The sequence below is a fragment of the Solanum dulcamara genome, chromosome 3, assembly GCF_947179165.1.
Source record: "Solanum dulcamara chromosome 3, daSolDulc1.2, whole genome shotgun sequence".
NCBI lineage: Eukaryota > Viridiplantae > Streptophyta > Magnoliopsida > Solanales > Solanaceae > Solanum > Solanum dulcamara.
This window is the reverse complement of record NC_077239.1, coordinates 11,364,390-11,383,053: the sequence shown is the minus strand read 5'-3', so window position 1 is coordinate 11,383,053 and position 18,664 is coordinate 11,364,390. Positions and strand designations below refer to the sequence as shown.

Sequence of the window (18,664 nt, the reverse complement as noted above, 5' to 3'; positions counted from 1 at the left end):
AAAAAATTATTCAAATTATTTAATTAAAATTATGTTAAAGAAATTTTGATTTATAATTAATTTTAAATAATTAAATTATAACCAATAGATGACCACCACGTATTTAAAAAAATTATTCAAATTATTTAATTAAAATTATGTTAAAGAAAATGGCTTGATTTTTCTTTTCTCTTTAATAGTACTGATTTTTTTACAATACATAAAAGATTTTAGTTATATGTATAACTAAATTATTTTCTAGTTATTACAAGCTAGTTAAAAATTATTTTAAACTAAATTAGTTATTACAAGATGGTTAAAAATAAATAAATAATTTTTTTTAGTTTTTACAAGATGATATTTAGATAGTTATTGTAAAACTACCTTGTAATAATACATATAACTAAAAGATTTTTAAAATAGATTTTAAATTTTTTTTCTCATAATTTATTCAAACCAAAATAATATACATATTTGATGACCATAAAAAACTAAATTAAAAGAAAAAACCTACAGCAAATAAAAACTTATTTTTTAAAAATATTTTCCCCAATAATTTATTCAAATCAAAACAATATCTTTTTTCATGATCCCAAAACAAACTTTAAAAAAAATAAGAAGAAAAAGTTGCGGCAATAAAAACCTATTAGATTTATATTTAAAATTAATTATGAATCAAAATTTATTTAACATAATTTTAATTACGAAAAAGGACTTAAAATGCACTCGAACTATTGAAAATTATATTAAAATGCCCTTCATACCCTTTCTCGTAAATGAATGAGAGACATTTTTGTACCATTTACAATAATTAAATTATATTTTAGGCCTTTTCCTTAAATTATATATTTGGCCTTTAGGAGTTTTTCTAATTTATTTATGTACTTCAGTGATTTGTAACAATACTGCGCGGTTTTTGATACCACTTCGGAAGTCGTAACAGTAGCCGGAACGAACTTCCGGCAGAGCAAAATCCCGGTGGGTGCTATACAAATTACAGAAGCATCGGATTCTCCGGCAATGCTCGCGTCAAATTCATTGATTTTCACTAGTAAATGTTATAGCACAGCAAGTTGAAGCTCAGAGAAAACTAGGGTTCCATTTTTGCCTTTAGCAATGGTGGGAATGACGTCTCCGATTTCTAGAGAAAGGATAGCGAGTCTAATTAACGCCGCCAAGTTCGCTTCCGACGTCCCATCGAAGCTCCACAGCTTGCGCCGGCTCAAAGATGAGCTCTCCGGCGCTGACTCTGCTTTGCTCTCTGAATTCTTCCCTACTCTCCTTGACCTCGTTTCCGATCGGTTTAGTCCAGTTCGTAAATTAACCACTGAGTACGTTTCCATTACTCGCTGTCTTCCTCTGCAATAGAATTCATGTAATTCTGGTTTGTCGTCCATTATACAGTTATGTAATATATATCAAAGTTTGTGCTTTTTATATTTTTTCCCTGCTGCTCGTTTGATTTATGTCAATCCTGATATGTCAGTAGATAATGCAAATAACTTCTAATGTTAGATAACTGCAAGTTATTGAATGAATGAGCCCAAATAGAGTGAGATGAACAGTGTGGGTTTATATGCAAATTCCAGCTAGCTTGGGTAGTCCGTGGAGATTGGAGCAATTGTGGAGTATGTGAAGAAGATATCACCCTGTTGATTGTTATTTGTTAATCAAACCCTTTTGATTATACAATGTGAAAACCTATGAATGCGATGTGGAATGCTCCAATAAAGGCTTTGTTACTTGATGAAAAAAAAGAAGAAGAAGATCCAATAAAAGTGGAAATGTTTTACTTTGGTGCCAGGGGATTAAAATGAAGGTGCCAATCTTTAGTTGTTAGTTATTAAGGCAAAGCAACGCGCAGTGGAATGCCCCAATATCTTTTACTTGCTGCATTGGAATTTTGATAAATTTCAAGTCCGAGTAACTTGTAGCATTGGTGCTTACCTACTGTAAATTTATATTCGATTCTGGTTATTGGTCATGTCTGTTAAGCTTTTTAAGACCGCAAGAAATGTCTTTTACACTGACAGCATAATCGTTTCATGAGCTTACCTTTATCTCATATAAACACTCTTTCATAGCATGAAATTTCCCTGCCAATTTGGTCCTTATATTTCAACTGAACTCCTTTTCATTCTACACGTGGCATGCTCTCTTGGATGCTGTCTTATCCATTACAGTTTCATAACTGAATACTGAAATCATCTGCCCTACAAGCATAAGCAGGCTTCTATCTTTAAAGCATATCTTGCAATCTGCTAGATTTCTCAACTCCATATCATGCGGAGGAAAATTAAAAAGATGCGTTATTTGTTCAGGATGGTTGGTCATATTGGATTCGAACACGGAGAATTCTTACCTGATATTGTACCTGTGTTGATCTCTGCCTTGAAGGATGATACCCCAGCTGTTGCTCGACAAGCAATCAATTGTGGAATTGAAATATTTCGGTGTACTCTAGTCAAAGTTGCAATCCAGGTAGTTGGCTGTCTCGGATATGAAATCTGAACTACAAATATGAGTCATTTACTTTTGACCAGGTTTAAGATCATTAAAGATCAATTATCCGCAACTTTAGCTTATTGTATCCGCAATTATCATGCTTACATAAGCAATTTGTTGTGTACTTCCACAGTTACCTCTCTAACCGAAGAACTGGATTGTTAATTGTCTGCCTTTCTGTTGGAATAATAACGGGATCATGTATGATATCTGTTGACATTAACTGTTGAGATTAAGAGAAACAACTTCAGACGCCTTACTTCTCCATCACAAGCTGGAGGAAAGAAATTATGCTTTGCTCTTTGTACTTGTGCTCATGGCATAACTCAATATCCTATAAGTCCATCTCACACGGCAGTTTAGGCTAAGATCTGGTTCCAATAATGGATCTAACCTTCAGTCCTGGAATGCAAATATGCCATGATTTCTATTGCTCACTGTATCAAAATGAATGACATGGTTGACGTACAAAGGTCAAGCTGTCAAATTTGTGCATTGATCAATCCACTGACTTTTGCAGGAATAAAATTTGTATATTCAGGGCTTACTTGATAATATACTTTAGAATATATCAAAAAAGAACCTTGATAATACTATAGATCTCACTTTATACAAATTAGAAATATTTTAGTTGTAATACTTACCCTTCCAATAAAATATTGAAGTTATATAAAAGAAATTTAGTTTACCAAAAGCTGCCGATTTATGAATAGTAATAATGCCAATTAAAATAAAATTTGGGGAGTACACCGTGTGTTTAAATTTGTAATGAAGCAGCAGGCCACTTTATGATGGCATTACCTTGACTGAAATGCAGTTTTGAAACATTCTGATCACATATGTTTTTTTCTCTATAAATCAAACTTAGTTCTCTCCACTATTTTTTCTTCTTTTTCATCTATAAAATATCTTATCCATATAAATATCATAAAAAACATCCTTTTTTTTTTATAGTAAAACCATCTATAAATAGTTCCTTCAATTGCAAACTGCATCATGAGAATGAAAACCATTTGTCAATGTTCTTCCAACGAGTATTGCTATTATATCATTACTGCATAATTATTAATTTTTGATGATTTTGATATGATTTCCTAATTTTTGTTAACTGGAGTAGTAAAAATGCATCTGTTCTCTAGTCTCGTAGCCAGTACTTTGCACACTGATATATTCTTGAACATCTAAATTGCTATCTCAATGATAGGGCTTGTTTTCAAGTGAATTGGATAATTCTCTTGAATCAGCATGGGCCTGGGTGCTGAAGTTTAGGGAGGAGATATACACAATGGCATTTCAGGTATGTAGTTTTGTTGAAACCATATCATACATTCATCTACCTTCTCTTTGGGATCTAACTCTCCAAACATGACGATAAGCCTTCAAGTGATGGAAGAAAATTGCTTGCACTAAAGTTTGTGGAATCGGTCGTGCTACTTTACACACCTGATCCTAGTGTCAGTTCGGAGCCACCACCTGCTTTGGACATTAAAGGTATTGAATGCTTTTTGAAAGTGAAGTGAGTACTGAGTAAATAACTTGTGATATCTTCTAAAGTAAGTTATTTGAGCTTTGTGGTCGTTTCTCCAAATTGGTATCTTATTTTTTTTAGGGAAGTTTGAACAATTCAATGTATCGTGGCTTCGTGGAGGTCATCCAGTTCTAGATGTTGGGGATTTGTCTGTTAAAGCAAGCCAAAGTTTGGGTTTATTGCTTGATCAGCTTAGATTTCCTGCAGTGAAGTCAATTACTAACTTGATGATCATTGTGCTCGTTAACTGGTGATGATCTATCTTTCTTTCTTAATGGGCTTGCATTGTGGAGATCCATTATTTTTTATACTACGACTTCTATATAACTTGTTGCTTTTACCTTTTCTGATGAAGTATCTTGTTCCTATTATCCCCAGTCTTTCAGCAATTGCGACTAAAAGGCCTGCCTTTTACGGTCGTATTCTGCCAGTTCTACTTAGCCTGAATCCGTCAAGCTCCGATGGCAATGAGAAGCATGTTTCTGGGGTACACCATGCTTTGAAGACTGCCTTCATTTCTTGCTTGAATTGTAGACACCCAGGAGCTGCACCGGTAATTAGTTTCATTTTTCCTAAGTAGAATCCAATATGCTTTCTGTACTTATCTTGATTGGCCAAAAAGTATGGCCATTGCTGTGTTCGATCATAATGAATATATCACAGAAATGTTCCGTTGGCTCAAACATTGATCATGAACTTTTCTTTTTTTCTTTTTCGGGTTTTGAAGTGGCGGGATCGACTAGAAGGTGCACTCCGAGAAAAGAGAGCAGGAGTTCAGGCAGAACCAGTTGTAAGCCAAGATTGCCAGAATAATGGACACGTAGAGTTGAAGGATGTTTCATCGATCTCAGAGGTTCCTGCTTTTTCAGTTTCCCTCTTGATTTATTATCAATGGCATGCAATGCATCATACTATCAGATGCTTTTAAGCTCGTAGTCCTCAAAGATTAGTTTGTTTTCTATGGAAGCTTTGAAGTTCATAATCCTCAAAACTGCTCAACTTCTTTTAGGATTCAAAGCCTTCAATTAAATCATCTGCTGGGACAAAAAGGTCAGGGGTGGAGGACAATGCTGAACCGATAGATGATAATCTCTCTAAGAAGCGCATGCGGTCGGCGCCTATTGTCTCCAAGGAACCAAAGCAAGAGTTAAGTGGGAGCCAGGAAAGAGTTTCAGCTGGGGGTTCCACAACACCCAGATCTGATGGAGATAATGTTAATTTGCAACCACTTGTTGCAATGTTTGGTACATTAGTTGCCCAGGGTGAAAAGGCTGCAGCATCATTAGAGATTTTAATCTCAAGCATATCAGCTGACTTGCTAGCTGATGTTGTGATGGCTAATATGAGAAATCTACCTCCAAATCAGCCAAAAGTTGTTGATGATGAAGAGCCACCTATGAAGCCGGAGATTGAATCTGAGTTTAGACGATTGTCATCACTGTTGACAGACGCTCTTTCTCAGTCCAGTATGTTAGCAGAAAAAGATGAGAGAGATGATCAAAGTTTGATCTCCATCGAGCCAGAGGTCTGCTTTTTCTAATACCTCTATATTTTCCTTTATCTTTTCCATTTTCTAGGGAGCACATAAGTAAAAGCCCTCATTGGACAAGTTCTAATTGGTTTATGTAGCTCTCTGCTTAAGCTCTTAATTTTGTTACTCATGGGCTTCTTTGTTAAACTTGTTTTCAGTTGCAAAAAGTTAAAGGGGGAGAAGAGCACCTTGATTCTGTCACTACTAATGTGACATCTGATGCCCTAAATTATGCAAGTGAAGAAGCACCGGAATATGTAACTGAGCCTCTTTCTTCTAAAAAGAGTACCCCTCTACTAATGGAAAATGATGTCTCAGCAGCGCAATCTGATGTCGCTGAGATTGAGAAAACTGAGGATTCCATACCTGGTCTAGATTCTGTAGCTCTCAAAGATGAAGTATCAGAGCCTGCAGCTGTTTCAGCCTTTGGTCCGACTGAACTTGAGGATGGGAGTCAAGATCAAGGGTCTAGTTTAGTTAGGTCAGCTTTGGAAGTAGTTCCATCGAATTCAATTGATAGGTCAGAGGAGCTTAGTCCAAAAGCAGCAACAACAGATGTAACCAGCATGAACTTATCAACGGCAACTTCTATTGGGCTTTCTCCACAGTTGCTTCTACCCAAAATATCTGCTCCAGTCATCAACCTCTCTGACGAACAGAAGGACGATATACAGAAGTCAGCTTTCACTCGTGTCATTGATGCTTACAAGCAAATTGCAATTGCTGGAGGTTCTCAAGTCCGCTTTTCTCTTCTTGCCTATTTAGGTGTTGAGGTATTTGCTCAAGGATTCTTACCAATGCCATTGCCTATATATATTATGAGTGCAAAAGGCATATTTTAACTATACTATAATTTTCTTTTCTTTTCTAAACTGTAGTTTCCTTCGGAGCTAAACCCTTGGAAATTTCTGCAAACACATATATTGTCCGATTATATGAATCATGAGGTAATTGGCTATTGTGTTATTTACTTTTTGATAAGGACTATCCTGTTTATTTGCTTTGCATGGTATGGTGTTAATTCGTAAAATTAATGAGGGAGTCAATAGAAAGTTGAAAAACATGGTGAAACACTCTAGAGATTAAGGGATTTATTATAAGTAGGAGTATCTAGGTGCAATCATGCAGGAGGATGAGATATAATATATGCAGATGTAACATAGAAGTAAACTATGACAATTGAGATAAAGAAATATGAGTGTTATACGACAGAAAGATACCTAACATAGCATGCTGATTATTGTTTCATTGCAGGTCTGTCTCTAGGCATAGCATGTTGATTGTTTTCTTTTGCCTAACCTTCTATCCTTCTCTCTTTTGTGCACCCTTTTCTGATATTTCATGGCAAAAATATCTCAGCAGCATAAGTAGTAGTAGTATTGTTCTTAGTTCAGTTCTGCACCTTTTGATTAAGTCATATATGTTTATACCTTTCAATTGTGTTTGCGTTGACTAATCATTGGATTTCTTTAGGGGCACGAGTTGACATTGCGTGTCCTCTACAGGTTGTATGGGCATGCAGAAGAAGACCAGGATTTCTTTTCTTCAACAGCTGCTGCAACTGTATATGAAACATTTCTACTTACCGTGGTATGTATATGATCCTCTTTCCTGGTGCATTTTTTTGGATTAGGTTAATGCTTGCATTCTAATGATTTCCTGTATATGTTTGCAGGCAGAAACACTTAGAGACTCATTTCCAGCTTCTGACAAATCTCTAAGTAGATTGCTCGGTGAAGCTCCTCGCTTACCAAATTCTACTCTCAAGTTGTTAGAGAGCTTGTGTTGTCCTGGTAGTTGTGAAAGGGATGAGAAAGAGTTACATAGTGGAGATCGAGTCACCCAAGGCCTCAGTACTGTGTGGAACCTGATTCTGCTGAGACCTCCCATGAGAGAAGCCTGTCTCAAAATTGCTTTACAGGTTTGCTGTCAGTGTACTATGTCTGATCTGTATCTTTTATTTGAAAAAGTTATACTCCCTTCTTTCTGATTTTTGTGATGTAGATTGACTTGATACAAAGAGGTCGTTTGGTAGGGTGTATAAGAGTACTGAATAAGGTGTATTAGTAATGGTGGGACTAGTAATGCTGCCATTATTTTTTATTGACTATATGTTTTGTTGTATTAAATGATAGGGTGTATTAGAATATGAATAGTACCCCGTATTGTTAATGCCATGGTTTACTATGTATGTATAAGAATAATACGGAATAGGGTGTATAACTAATACAATAGGTTGAAACCACTACCAAACAGGGGATTAAATAATACCAAAGCTAATATGTGTATGGCCTAGTGATCAATGAAGGACTTAGCTACACTAAGGATTACCGACTAAGGACCCAAGGTATGGCCTAGTGATCAATGAAGTGAAAGAGAATCATTGAGACCTGAGTTCAAATCGCAGCAGTGACAAAAACCACTCGATGATTTCTTCGATTTGTCTCAGCCTTGGTGTGTAGAGTTACCCTATACCGACGTTGGTGGGAGGTAGCAGGTATCTGGTGAAATATTCGAGGTAGATGCAAGTTGGTCTGGTCAGACCGCTAACGTTGATGTAAAAAAGGAATAAGGTCTGATGAAGTAGAAGATTCTCTATAAATGATGATGGTTAAAAGCTTGTGGTCCAGATGATACTTTATAAGGTTTGGAAGTTCTCTAAAGAGGTTGAAGTAGTATGACTAACCATGCTATTCAATGTTTATGAAATGAAAAGAACACCAAACAAGTGGAGATACTGTATCTTGGTTCTGATATATAAGATCAAACAAGGTACTCAAAGCTGTGCGTAACCTATGCTCGTAGGACGAAATGAGCAATTAAGTCTATAATCTCTATATAAGCTATCCCACCTTTAGAATATAGCTCCTTGCATAAGGAGGATTTTTTTTTAAGTTGGTGCTGCTTAGCACGGAGCATGAGAAGAGACAACGACCGTTAGTTGATGTCTGGAAGTTTGGCTCCTATGTTGTATAACCTTGCTTACTCGTCATTTAAAATCTCATTGATGATGATAAGGACATTAGGACAATAGGGTCATTCGTAACAAGGCATAAATTATAGATTACAGAAGATAGGCCGCAACATGAAGGCAAAGGAACATTACTGTTGTGTCTTTACTGGATACTGTGGAATGAAAGAATAGGAGATCACTTTAATTTGGTTTAGTTTCCAAAAGAAGAAAGAATAGGAGATTGCTTCAATTCCCAATAGAGACAAAACACTAGTTGATTTCCTCATTGCAACAACAGGTGTCGAGGTACGCGTAAGCTGGCCCCGACACCACAGTTATAAAATAAGGAAATAGGATATCATTTAAGATGGAGGATGATGAAAATCCTTTTTGTTTAGAGGGAGGATTCCTTTTTTGTGTGTAGGTAATTGGACAGATTTGATAGATGAATGTGGAGGAGGTCATTTCTCTTTTTCACTTTTGATGTAAAGAACAATTAGTAGATGATGCAGAATCATTACTAGACTTTTTGGCCTCTTTGTAAGTTTTGTCAGGGGTTGTATTTGTCCATATGATATACCAAGCCTCTTTTGGGTGCTAATGAACACAACAAGTTACCAATTTCAAAAAGAAAAGAAAAGTGTGTTTTTAGAAATTTTGGGGTGGCTACTGTGAGTGCAACAGTTCTTTGTAGGATCATTGTTATTGCCTTTGTTGTCCCTTCATATGAACTTCAATGGAGGATTCTATGTATCATCATCTTCTTGGTTGAGAAATCCTTTTTGTGAGAAATATTGGAGAAGATTATTATTGAATTGTGTATCTACATTGTTACATTGAGATCCTACTTATAGTTTATAGACACTACATTAGACTCCTTTTCCAACTAGGACACTACATTGCAATCTTTTTTCAAGTAGGATTCTATATACTAATCCTTTTCAAAGTAGGGCAATTCTTGTTCCTATTCCTATTCTAGCACCCCTCAAGCTGGTGCATACAAGGCATATGTACCGAGCTTGTTATAGATGTAATTAATTCGAGGGCCGGTCAGGGTTTTGGTGAAGATATCTACAAGTTGATCACTCGACTTCACTAATTCTGTAACAATGTCTGTTGACTATATCTTTTTTCTGACAAAGTGACGGTCAATCTCAATGTGCTTAGTGCTCTCATGAAATATTGGATTTGATGCAACATGTTGATAAAACATCAAATGATCAACTCCACTACGAGTCATGCCAAACTCCTGAATTATTGTGATGAACTTCCCAAACCAAGCTTGAGAAGATTGTTTCAGACCATATAATGACCAGTGCAATCGACATACATGGCCACTAGACTCCCCTTGAGCAACAGACACAAGTAGTTGCTCCATATAGACTTTTTCACAATGAAGCAGTCACCAGAAAGTGCTCAAAATCTGGTTTAAAATAAATGGATTTTCTCGAAATCAAGATATGAGTCGATATTAAACAAGAAAGTCACCTGAAAACAAGCTCAGACACTAGTGTGTGGTACTGATACAGTCGCTGGAGATTGTTAGACCTTGAGGTGGTGTTGGATTTTGCACAACACTAACAAAAATAGAGATGGTTGCGAGTAGTCATCGGAATTTGCACAATGACTGCTAATTTCACAGAAATGATGCATCGGAAAGGCGCACGAAACTATGCAAATCAAATTTGAGGAGTCATCGAAAAGACACACGGTGAAACGTAATTCAGCAATGAGAAAGTAGTTCAGAAAGATGTACAGTGCTATACAAATCAGATATGAGAAAGTACTCATCGTAAAGATGCACGGTACTATGCAAATTAGATATGAGAAAATAGTCACTGAAAAAATGCACTACTACATAATCAGATATGAAAAAGTAGGCATTGAAAAGATGCACGGTGCCACACAAATCAAATATGAGAAAGTAGTCACCGGAAAGATGCATGGTGCTACACAAATAAGATATGAGAAAGTAGTCACCGGAATTATGCCCAGTGCTACACAAATCAGTCATGAGAAATTAGTCATCTGAAAGATGTACGGTGCTAGCAAATCGGATACAAGAAAGTAGTCACCGGAAAAATGCTCGCTATGCAAGCACTGGCGGATATAGGGTTGACACAAAACAACCCAAGAAAGTTGTAGGAAATTGATGCACGGTGACCTATCTGACTGAGTTTTCTTCCCCTGAGTATGGGGTTCATGCATATATCATTGACCTTACTTTTGTTAACATAGCCATTGGCCAGATGGGCGGCATATATGGGTCTTAGCCGCCCGCTAGCAACGGAAGCTCTTTGATTCTTTACCAGGATCCTAGAAGCTGATACCATGTGAGAAATATTGAAGAAAAGTATTATTGAATTGTGTATCTACATTATTACATTGAGACCCTATTTATAAACACTACATTAGACTCCTTTTCCAACTAGGACACTACATTACAATCCTTTTTCAAGTAGGATTCTATATACTAATCCTTTTCAAAGTAGGACAATTATTGTTCCTATTCCTATTCTAACACTTCTCTTTTAATGTGATGGGGTCAGAAGAAATCCGTTCTGTGTTGTGTTCTGTTGGTAACTGTTAAATTTCTACAGATAGAATCTAGTTCACATCACCATGTTCTGATCTCTATCTTCTTTTGATTGCAAAGAGTGCTGTTCATCACTTAGAAGAGGTGCGCATGAAGGCAATACGGCTGGTATCTCTTACATAACTTGGCTTTCTAGTGAATCAGATAAGTTTTATGATTGTTGCAGTTCTTTCATCATCTATTTGATGTTACTTTTGCAGGTTGCCAACAAGCTTTATCCTCTGACATCCATCTCTCAACAAATAGAACACTTTGCCAATGAAATGTTGATGTCAGTATCAACTGTTGATCATAAAGCGGACTCAAATGGTGATGGATCTGATCCTGCATTGCAGAAGGTTCTAATTCTCATTGTGACAACTGAGTCTTGTCAACTTTAGTTTCAATTTCTGTTTCTTTTGGTGGCTGTTGCTTTTGTGCACCTCGGTGGTGGGTTTTGGTGGGGGCAGAACAGTCACTTCTTGTATGTTGATAATTATCATCTGAGCTTATAGTGCTAGCGCACCTTTCTGACTTTCAGAATATCATCAGAAAATATGTTAAACATATTATTGCCTGAATGCAATCCTCTCGTTATATTTGAATTGTTACACATTTTTTAGAGCCTCTGCTTTAAAGATGCTATTGAAGGTCTGATAAACTGATTTATTTTGTAAAAAATTAACTGCCTTTCTGCTTAAAAGGCTGATTACTCTATCCAAAACCAAAGAAAGAGGGGATGAGCACATATCTGCAGATGTGAGCACAAACAAGGAGGCAAAAGTTTAGTAAATTCTCTTACAATTGTTTAGATTTTACTTATTGGAGAATTAGTAAATTCTCTTACAATTGCTGGAGATGATTTGGTGCAGTAAATTTTTGCTTCCCGTCAAAAGTTTAATATAGTAACCCGTACCAAGTGACTATGACAAATGCACATTAGACTTACTGTCTAACTGTGTGTGTTACTTTGTTTTTTTGAGTGGGGTTGGATAATAAGCGGGAATTCGGTTGGTTGCTTCCATACTCATAGTTAATTGATTGCTGCTAGATATTTGTTTGTATAAGAAAGGAAATGAGTAAGGAAGCTCGTCTGAATATGTGAACCCCCAACCTTGGGAATTTGAGGGAAATAGCGAGGAAGAAAGCCAAAAAGTGAGAATTAAAATGAAGAGAGAGAAAAGATACTCATGTATGCCTGCCAAGCATGTGTTCTCTAGTTCATAACTTGCATACTGGTGTCAAAATGATTGCTTTTCCTAGCTCTCTTTCATGCAGCAGCCTGATGCTCTTTTTTCTTTTCCAGGATTCTGCTTCAGGAAAATCCTCGGAAGAAGGACCATCATTTCCTGTCTCCTCTAATATGTTTCAGTCATCCACTTCTGGAAGCAAAACACCATTTTCTATTGCTGAGGGTCAGCGACGCATATCGCTCTATTTTGCACTGTGTACTAAGGTTTCTTCCACTTAGTTTGACTGTTCTTTCTTGTCATGAACACTAATTCCTTGTTTAATGACACTTTGTTTATGCATCTGTAACCTAATAAATACCTGTCTTTGTTGCTGAGCAGAAGCACTCACTCTTTGGCCAAATATTTGTTGTATATAGTGGTGCATCCGAGGCTGTACAGCAGGTTTGTTTTAAATCCTGGACTTTCTTCTAGGATTGTGTTTACAGCTTCATTTGTCATTCCTAACACTGTGTCACCTTAATTTTATTTTTAACATACTGAGAGCTTGTAAGTGTTATGCAGGCAATACATCAACAAATCCATATGCTAGTTCGGACAATCGGTTCTTCATCTGAGCTGCTTGAGATAATATCAGAACCACCTAGTGGATGTGAAAAGCTATTGATACAGGTCTTGATACACTTTAATGTTCAGTTTATGCTAGCTTGGAAACAGAAATACACTCTCTTAACATTCTTATTTTTGTTCATGACTCAAGGTTTTGCAAACGTTGACTGAGGGGATAGTTCCTTCCTTACAGTTGATAACTACTATCAGGAAGCTATATGAGACTAAAGTAAAGGTATCAAATATGATTATTTTGTTATTGAAAGTGACTTCTATGGTTGGACTGCTATATGAAGTATCTACAATAAACCCTTGAGTTTGATCTCCTCCAAGCTTTTCTTAAAAGCATGGAGTTGGGTCAACACGTCCATCATCTTGCGCTTAAGAGTGAACATGTGCTCCTTGCGTCCTTCTTCCGCATACATGTTCTTTTCATATATTGTAAAGGTAGTAGGATGGTATGTTGAGTATTGGCAATGCTGCTTGTTGATAAATCTGTACTAATAAACTTTCCAATGGTTTAGTGTTAGCAATTTATCGTGTATCTTAATGGCCACTTGGTTGGAGGGACTAATGTCAACTTTGTGGATATAACAGCAGCATTTCTCATGTACCTTAGAAGATTCCTATTTTTTGTCCAAAAGCCTAGGTTATGATATGGTTAATTATTTGGATTTGCTTTCGTGCTTCACAGGATGTTGAACTCCTTATTATGATACTTCCTTTCCTGTCAAAAGACGAGGTACTCATCTTTTTTCTCTATTGCCTATTTTGTATAATTTTCTTCTCTTGTTACTTACATCCTCTGCTACTGGGTTGCTTCGTCACTTCTCCCTTTAGCTTAGTTTTTGCTCAAGGAGGTGGTTATATGTGCACAGACTGGGAAGTATGGCTGTAATAAGTAGGATAATTCAAGTGGTCTGTGCACAGGGACCACCAAAGGTTGTGGTGGGGTGGTAAGTACCCCTCCATCCTTAACCATGGTCTGTGCACAAGATTAGTTATTACAATAGGGATGTTCATTGTTTGTTGAAGTGCAAGAGAAGCTCCTTGAAAATACTGTGGGAGTGTCAGAATGTTCTTTGCTTCAGCTTCTTTGTGTTTTTCCCTTTGTTTTGGCATCTTTTTCTAGGCTTTATGTCATTCACTACTGTATTTCCTTTCAATACTTCTTGTTGTTATGCTTTACTTGGGTCGAGAGTTTATCAGAAACAACCTCTCTACCTTCACAAGGTAGGGGCAAGGCTGCATACACACTACCCTCCCCAGACCCCGCTTGTTGGATTACATTGGGTATGTTGCTGTATGTCATTCACGTGTTTCTATGTTTTTGTTCTACTTTCATCTTTCTTTGAGTTAAGTTTCTTGCATCCCTTTTTCCTCAGGTTTTGCTTCTTTTTCCACATGTTGTGCATGCTCCCTTGGATAAATTCCAAGGTGCTCTCCCTCGTATTCTACAGGTATTTTACATGCTTCTATGAATTATTTCTTTCAGTGCTGTTATTTGTGGTCTTTTTACTTCCCATCTTTTAGTATGTCAGTTTCTTCCTTGGGGAAAGGGGGCGATTTATCTGCATTATTCTTTTCTGTTTCTCAACACCCACAGTTGATTTGGCATTTCTTATTTTAATAGTATGGTTGGTATTCGTATTAATGACTGTTTGTGTTACGAAGGCTGTAGCCCCAAGCTTCATGTATCCTGAAGTTCAAGTGGTGAAAATGTATAAGATATTAGGGCTTTTGATGCATATTCACTACCGACCTCCTGTAGTTAAGAGGCCGTATTACGTTCATCTCCTGATGCCCTGTTACGCCTGGACAACTTATCCCGGTTTCAGGAGTTTGTGTGTTGATTTTTGTATAACTAGTGTATGTCTTCGTTGATTAAAGTTCTGGATTAGCACGTTTGAGAAGAAAATTGTGATGGCTGTCAAAAAGTCTAGATAAGTCTGAACTGGGATGAGAACCATGTGGTGTCAAGTTCAAATCCCAGCGGAGGCAAGCTACACTGGGTGATTTCTTCCCATCTGCTAAGCATCGGTGCCAATGGGAGAAGTTACTCGGTATGACGGTACCATTATGAAAAAAACCTAGAAAGTCTAAACTTGACTAGGGAAGTGTTGAAGTCATAGGTTTTGGTGGCCAATGTGAGTGTTGAATGAAATTGGACCTCATATTCTCCCTTGGGGAACTTGTAGAATTAATGTAAATAACAAAGCTTCTGTTGAAAATATGATTCTCTACTCTTTATTAAAGAGTTAGGTACAAAAAGAAAATTTCCAAATGCAAATGCAGTTGATTTTTTGACCTGGGTTTGAAAATGTTTGTTACACAGGGATCAACTCACTCAGGTCCAGTGCTAACTCCTGCTGAAGCATTAATTGCTATCCATAAGATTGATCCTGAAAGAGAAGGCATTCCATTAAAAAAGGTATATTTTCTTTACTATATTTGACTACCGTCCTCTTCCAAATTTTGTTAAAATTTTTCCCCTTAGAGGTAATATTGACTTTTGCAGGTCACAGATGCATGCAATGCTTGTTTTGAGCAGAAAGAGATATTCACGCAGCAAGTTCTTGCAAAGGTCTTGAACCAATTGGTATAGCTCCTTTTATACTCATTACTCATTCGTTTCCAGCTTCAACCCTTCTTCAAGTCTGAAAACCAGATTAACCTGAAAGAACAAATATTTAATTTTCCTGGGGACAGGTTGAACAGATTCCTCTTCCTATGTTGTTCATGCGGACAGTAATACAAACTATTGGTGCTTTTCCATCTCTGGTAAGATACATGTTTCACTCATGGTATCTTTCACTGCAGTGATAAATGTATACATAATGAGTAGAATGTTGATTAGCTGTATTAAGTTATTAAACCATCTTTTGAACCTCGTCAGAACTATCCTCGTATCTGTGCCTATGCTACATTTCTAGGAGAATGATTCTAGAGTCAACCTTAGGACAATTGAAGAGTCAATCTATATTCTTCAGAAGAATCTTATTTACTTCTGTATCTGTGCCTTAGCAAGGTAGATTGGTAGATTGAATGTTTCTTTGGGCTAGTGATTCCTGCCCCTTTTACATCTTTCAGCCTAGTAATATTTCTTCTTGCTAAAACTAGAGAATCATAAAGTCTTTTGCGCAGAAGTTTAACATGGAGAATGAATAAATGCAGTCTCCTTCCTCATTATACTAGAGCCCTTTTTTTCTCCTTTTTCCTTATGTCTCATTACTTGTATGTGTCTGAGTTCCCTTATTAATGTTGTCTAGGTGGATTTCATCATGGAGATTCTCTCTCGTCTTGTTAGCAAGCAGGTATGTATTCCCTGTAGTTTGCGAGCTATATCTATGCATAGTCAACTCTGACATATTTGTTGTCCAGATATGGAAATATCCAAAGCTGTGGGTAGGATTTGTGAAATGTGCCCTTTTGACCAGGCCACAATCTTTCGGAGTGCTGCTTCAGGTATGCCTTATATGTAAGAAGCTAACTATGTTTATCCTTCAACTATATTACCATCATCCTATTTACGTTACAAGTCTTGGATTGGTTAGAAATTTAGAAATTCTGTCCTGCTTCATCTGTAAGTGCTGCATGCTTCTGAAAAAATAATAATCATAATTTAATGACATTCACTAGGTTTAATTATTCAAGGCTCGTAAGCTATCTGTTGTAAACAAAAAAACATGATGCTCCACAATAAACCGACTTTGAGGATATCCACTAGTGCATTTGTTTGTTTATCCTAGCATAACGGATACTGTATGTAATTTAAACTTACTCTTCTATCATCATTCTCAATTAGACAGTTTTAAGTGAAATTGAGTTAGCAAAACCGAGCCGTCAAAAATTAAGGTATAAATTGATGCAGTATGTTGTAACTGACACTATTCTAAACATATGTATGCAGGCTAGCCGCTAATTGATCAGGTAGTTTTGAGTCAGTTTTAAGTTTTAATAATAAATATATGAAGGTTGCAATTGCCGAGATTCTGTTCTAACACTAACTTCTAAAATGCAACGTGGTGCTTTTTTCAGTTGTATACACTTTGAACCTTTCTAACCTCAGTACTCTTCATAAGTATTGTTATCTTAAATGCTCCAGCACTAAAAAAAATTGTAAATTTTTAATATGAAATTCGAGGCAAGCTAGTAGTCATGTTGCTGATTTGGCTTTGCTATTCCATATGAAATTGTTTGTTCCTCATCATTTCTGTTGGTTGAAGAAAACATGAGCAAGCATTGCTCTGGCTTGTCAGGTGTTTATAACGTGGGTGGTGGATGGGCTCATGGTAGATTTGGTTTTCAGCACCAATTTGTTGAAAGTTGTTTGTTTTGCTTACTAGGCTGGTAGGACTACAAAGAAGTCTAAACTTAACTTTTTACCTTCATGACCTTGATATGTCTTTCAGCTACCTCCAGCTCAGCTTGAAAATGCATTGGGTAGAACACCTGGTCTCAGAGCTCCTTTAGTTGCACATGCAAGTCAAGCACACATAAAATCTTCACTTCCAAGGTCAGTCTCACATGTATATGTCAAGAGTATTAGTACTCATCTCTATTGATGATATATACCTTTGTGTTATGTTAGGTCTGTCTTAACGGTTCTTGGAATTGAATCGGATGCTCAAGTTTCAAGTCAGGCACCTCCCAACCAGTCTCAGACAGGTGATATTGGCAATTCTGATAAGGAAGCAGGCACTGAAAAATCCAGGGACTCTTCAATTGTCAGTTAATTTGATGTGTGAGGTATAGGCTTCTCCTGGGGTGGTACTTCCTATTATTTCCCTCCCTTTGCTTTTGTTCCTATTTGCTTTGATACGCCCACCGAAGATCATCTCTTATCTGATTTGATGCTCAGCTTGGTGCTTCACTTGTAGATTGCGGGCATACTATTTGAGTTGCATCCTGAACTCTGGGAGTTCTGTTTTCCTCTCTAGACAAAGCTCTCGGTTCTTTTCTTTCAAGCATCTGGCAGGCTGATGCAAACAGGGTCCTCACATTGCCCAATGATAATCATTTTGGTGGTTCTTTTCTGGCCTTGGAATATCAGAATACCTCAGCCTTATGATGGAAGCTCGTTTGTGTTGAAAGTGCTTTTTCCTGTAGAGGGCAGTCTTGGACTTTCCCAACCACAGGTATTGCTGCTGGTAATGACTAATAGTTGTATTTGAGGAGTATCCTAACTTCTTCCAGAGGGTGCTCAGCTCGACCTTTTGTATTAGCTGATTTAGGAACTAGGAAGTCGCGGGGTGTCTTAATAACCCGATAAATAGGTGCTTGTGTTGTATGTTACCTATATTCTTCAATAGTCAAGCATATTAGCCAATTTTAGGGAGGTGGTGATCGTAATCATAATGTCACCACATAAAGAACTTGTTTGTGTGAGAGATTTTGGTGTAACTGCTTATTCAGCTGAATGGAGAGATTGTAACTATTCAATAGCCCAGCAGGACAGATTGTAATCTTTCAATATTATAACTTTTGTTACATTGCAACTTTCTGGAAGGCGTTGCAGCTCGGAATTATGAACAATCATAGGAATGTATTTACATAATGAGTTGAATACATTACTTGTTGCAGTTCAATTTTCACTCTGTACCTATCAGTGACAGAATGTGAAACATGGAAATCTTCTCTGTGCTAAATGGTGTGTACCTTATCAAGTTGATTTCAAGAAAATGATGCATTCATTTCATTTTCATCAGCTTAAAATATTGGAGATAAAGTCAAGAGGGATATGCCACAGTTGAAATCTATTGCTAGTGAAAATTGATTGAATTGTATCAGGGAA

The 18,664-nt window shown here is 36.9% G+C and overlaps 1 protein-coding gene across 2 annotated transcripts; it reads left to right on the top strand.

Annotated features, from left to right (window-relative positions):
- The first annotated feature begins 874 nt into the window (after nucleotides 1–874).
- On the top strand, nucleotides 875–18,462 carry LOC129882403 (uncharacterized). Of its 2 annotated transcripts, none has more exons than XM_055956675.1 (28): nucleotides 875–1,310; nucleotides 2,301–2,460; nucleotides 3,689–3,781; nucleotides 3,861–3,975; nucleotides 4,094–4,262; nucleotides 4,391–4,565; nucleotides 4,740–4,865; nucleotides 5,022–5,537; nucleotides 5,702–6,316; nucleotides 6,422–6,490; nucleotides 7,017–7,133; nucleotides 7,219–7,464; nucleotides 11,153–11,200; nucleotides 11,293–11,430; nucleotides 12,378–12,527; nucleotides 12,643–12,705; nucleotides 12,826–12,933; nucleotides 13,022–13,105; nucleotides 13,565–13,612; nucleotides 14,256–14,330; nucleotides 15,206–15,301; nucleotides 15,389–15,469; nucleotides 15,580–15,651; nucleotides 16,140–16,184; nucleotides 16,252–16,335; nucleotides 17,283–17,386; nucleotides 17,462–17,619; nucleotides 17,751–18,462. In XM_055956675.1, exons 1-27 carry the CDS (start codon nucleotides 1,096–1,098, stop codon nucleotides 17,604–17,606), a joined length of 3,957 nt encoding a protein of 1,318 aa, XP_055812650.1. In that variant the 5' UTR covers nucleotides 875–1,095; the 3' UTR covers nucleotides 17,607–17,619; nucleotides 17,751–18,462. The 2 variants fall into 2 exon arrangements, with proteins under 2 accessions (XP_055812650.1, XP_055812651.1); XM_055956676.1 differs by having other exon boundaries at nucleotides 17,732–18,462.
- The last annotated feature ends 202 nt before the right edge of the window (nucleotides 18,463–18,664 follow it).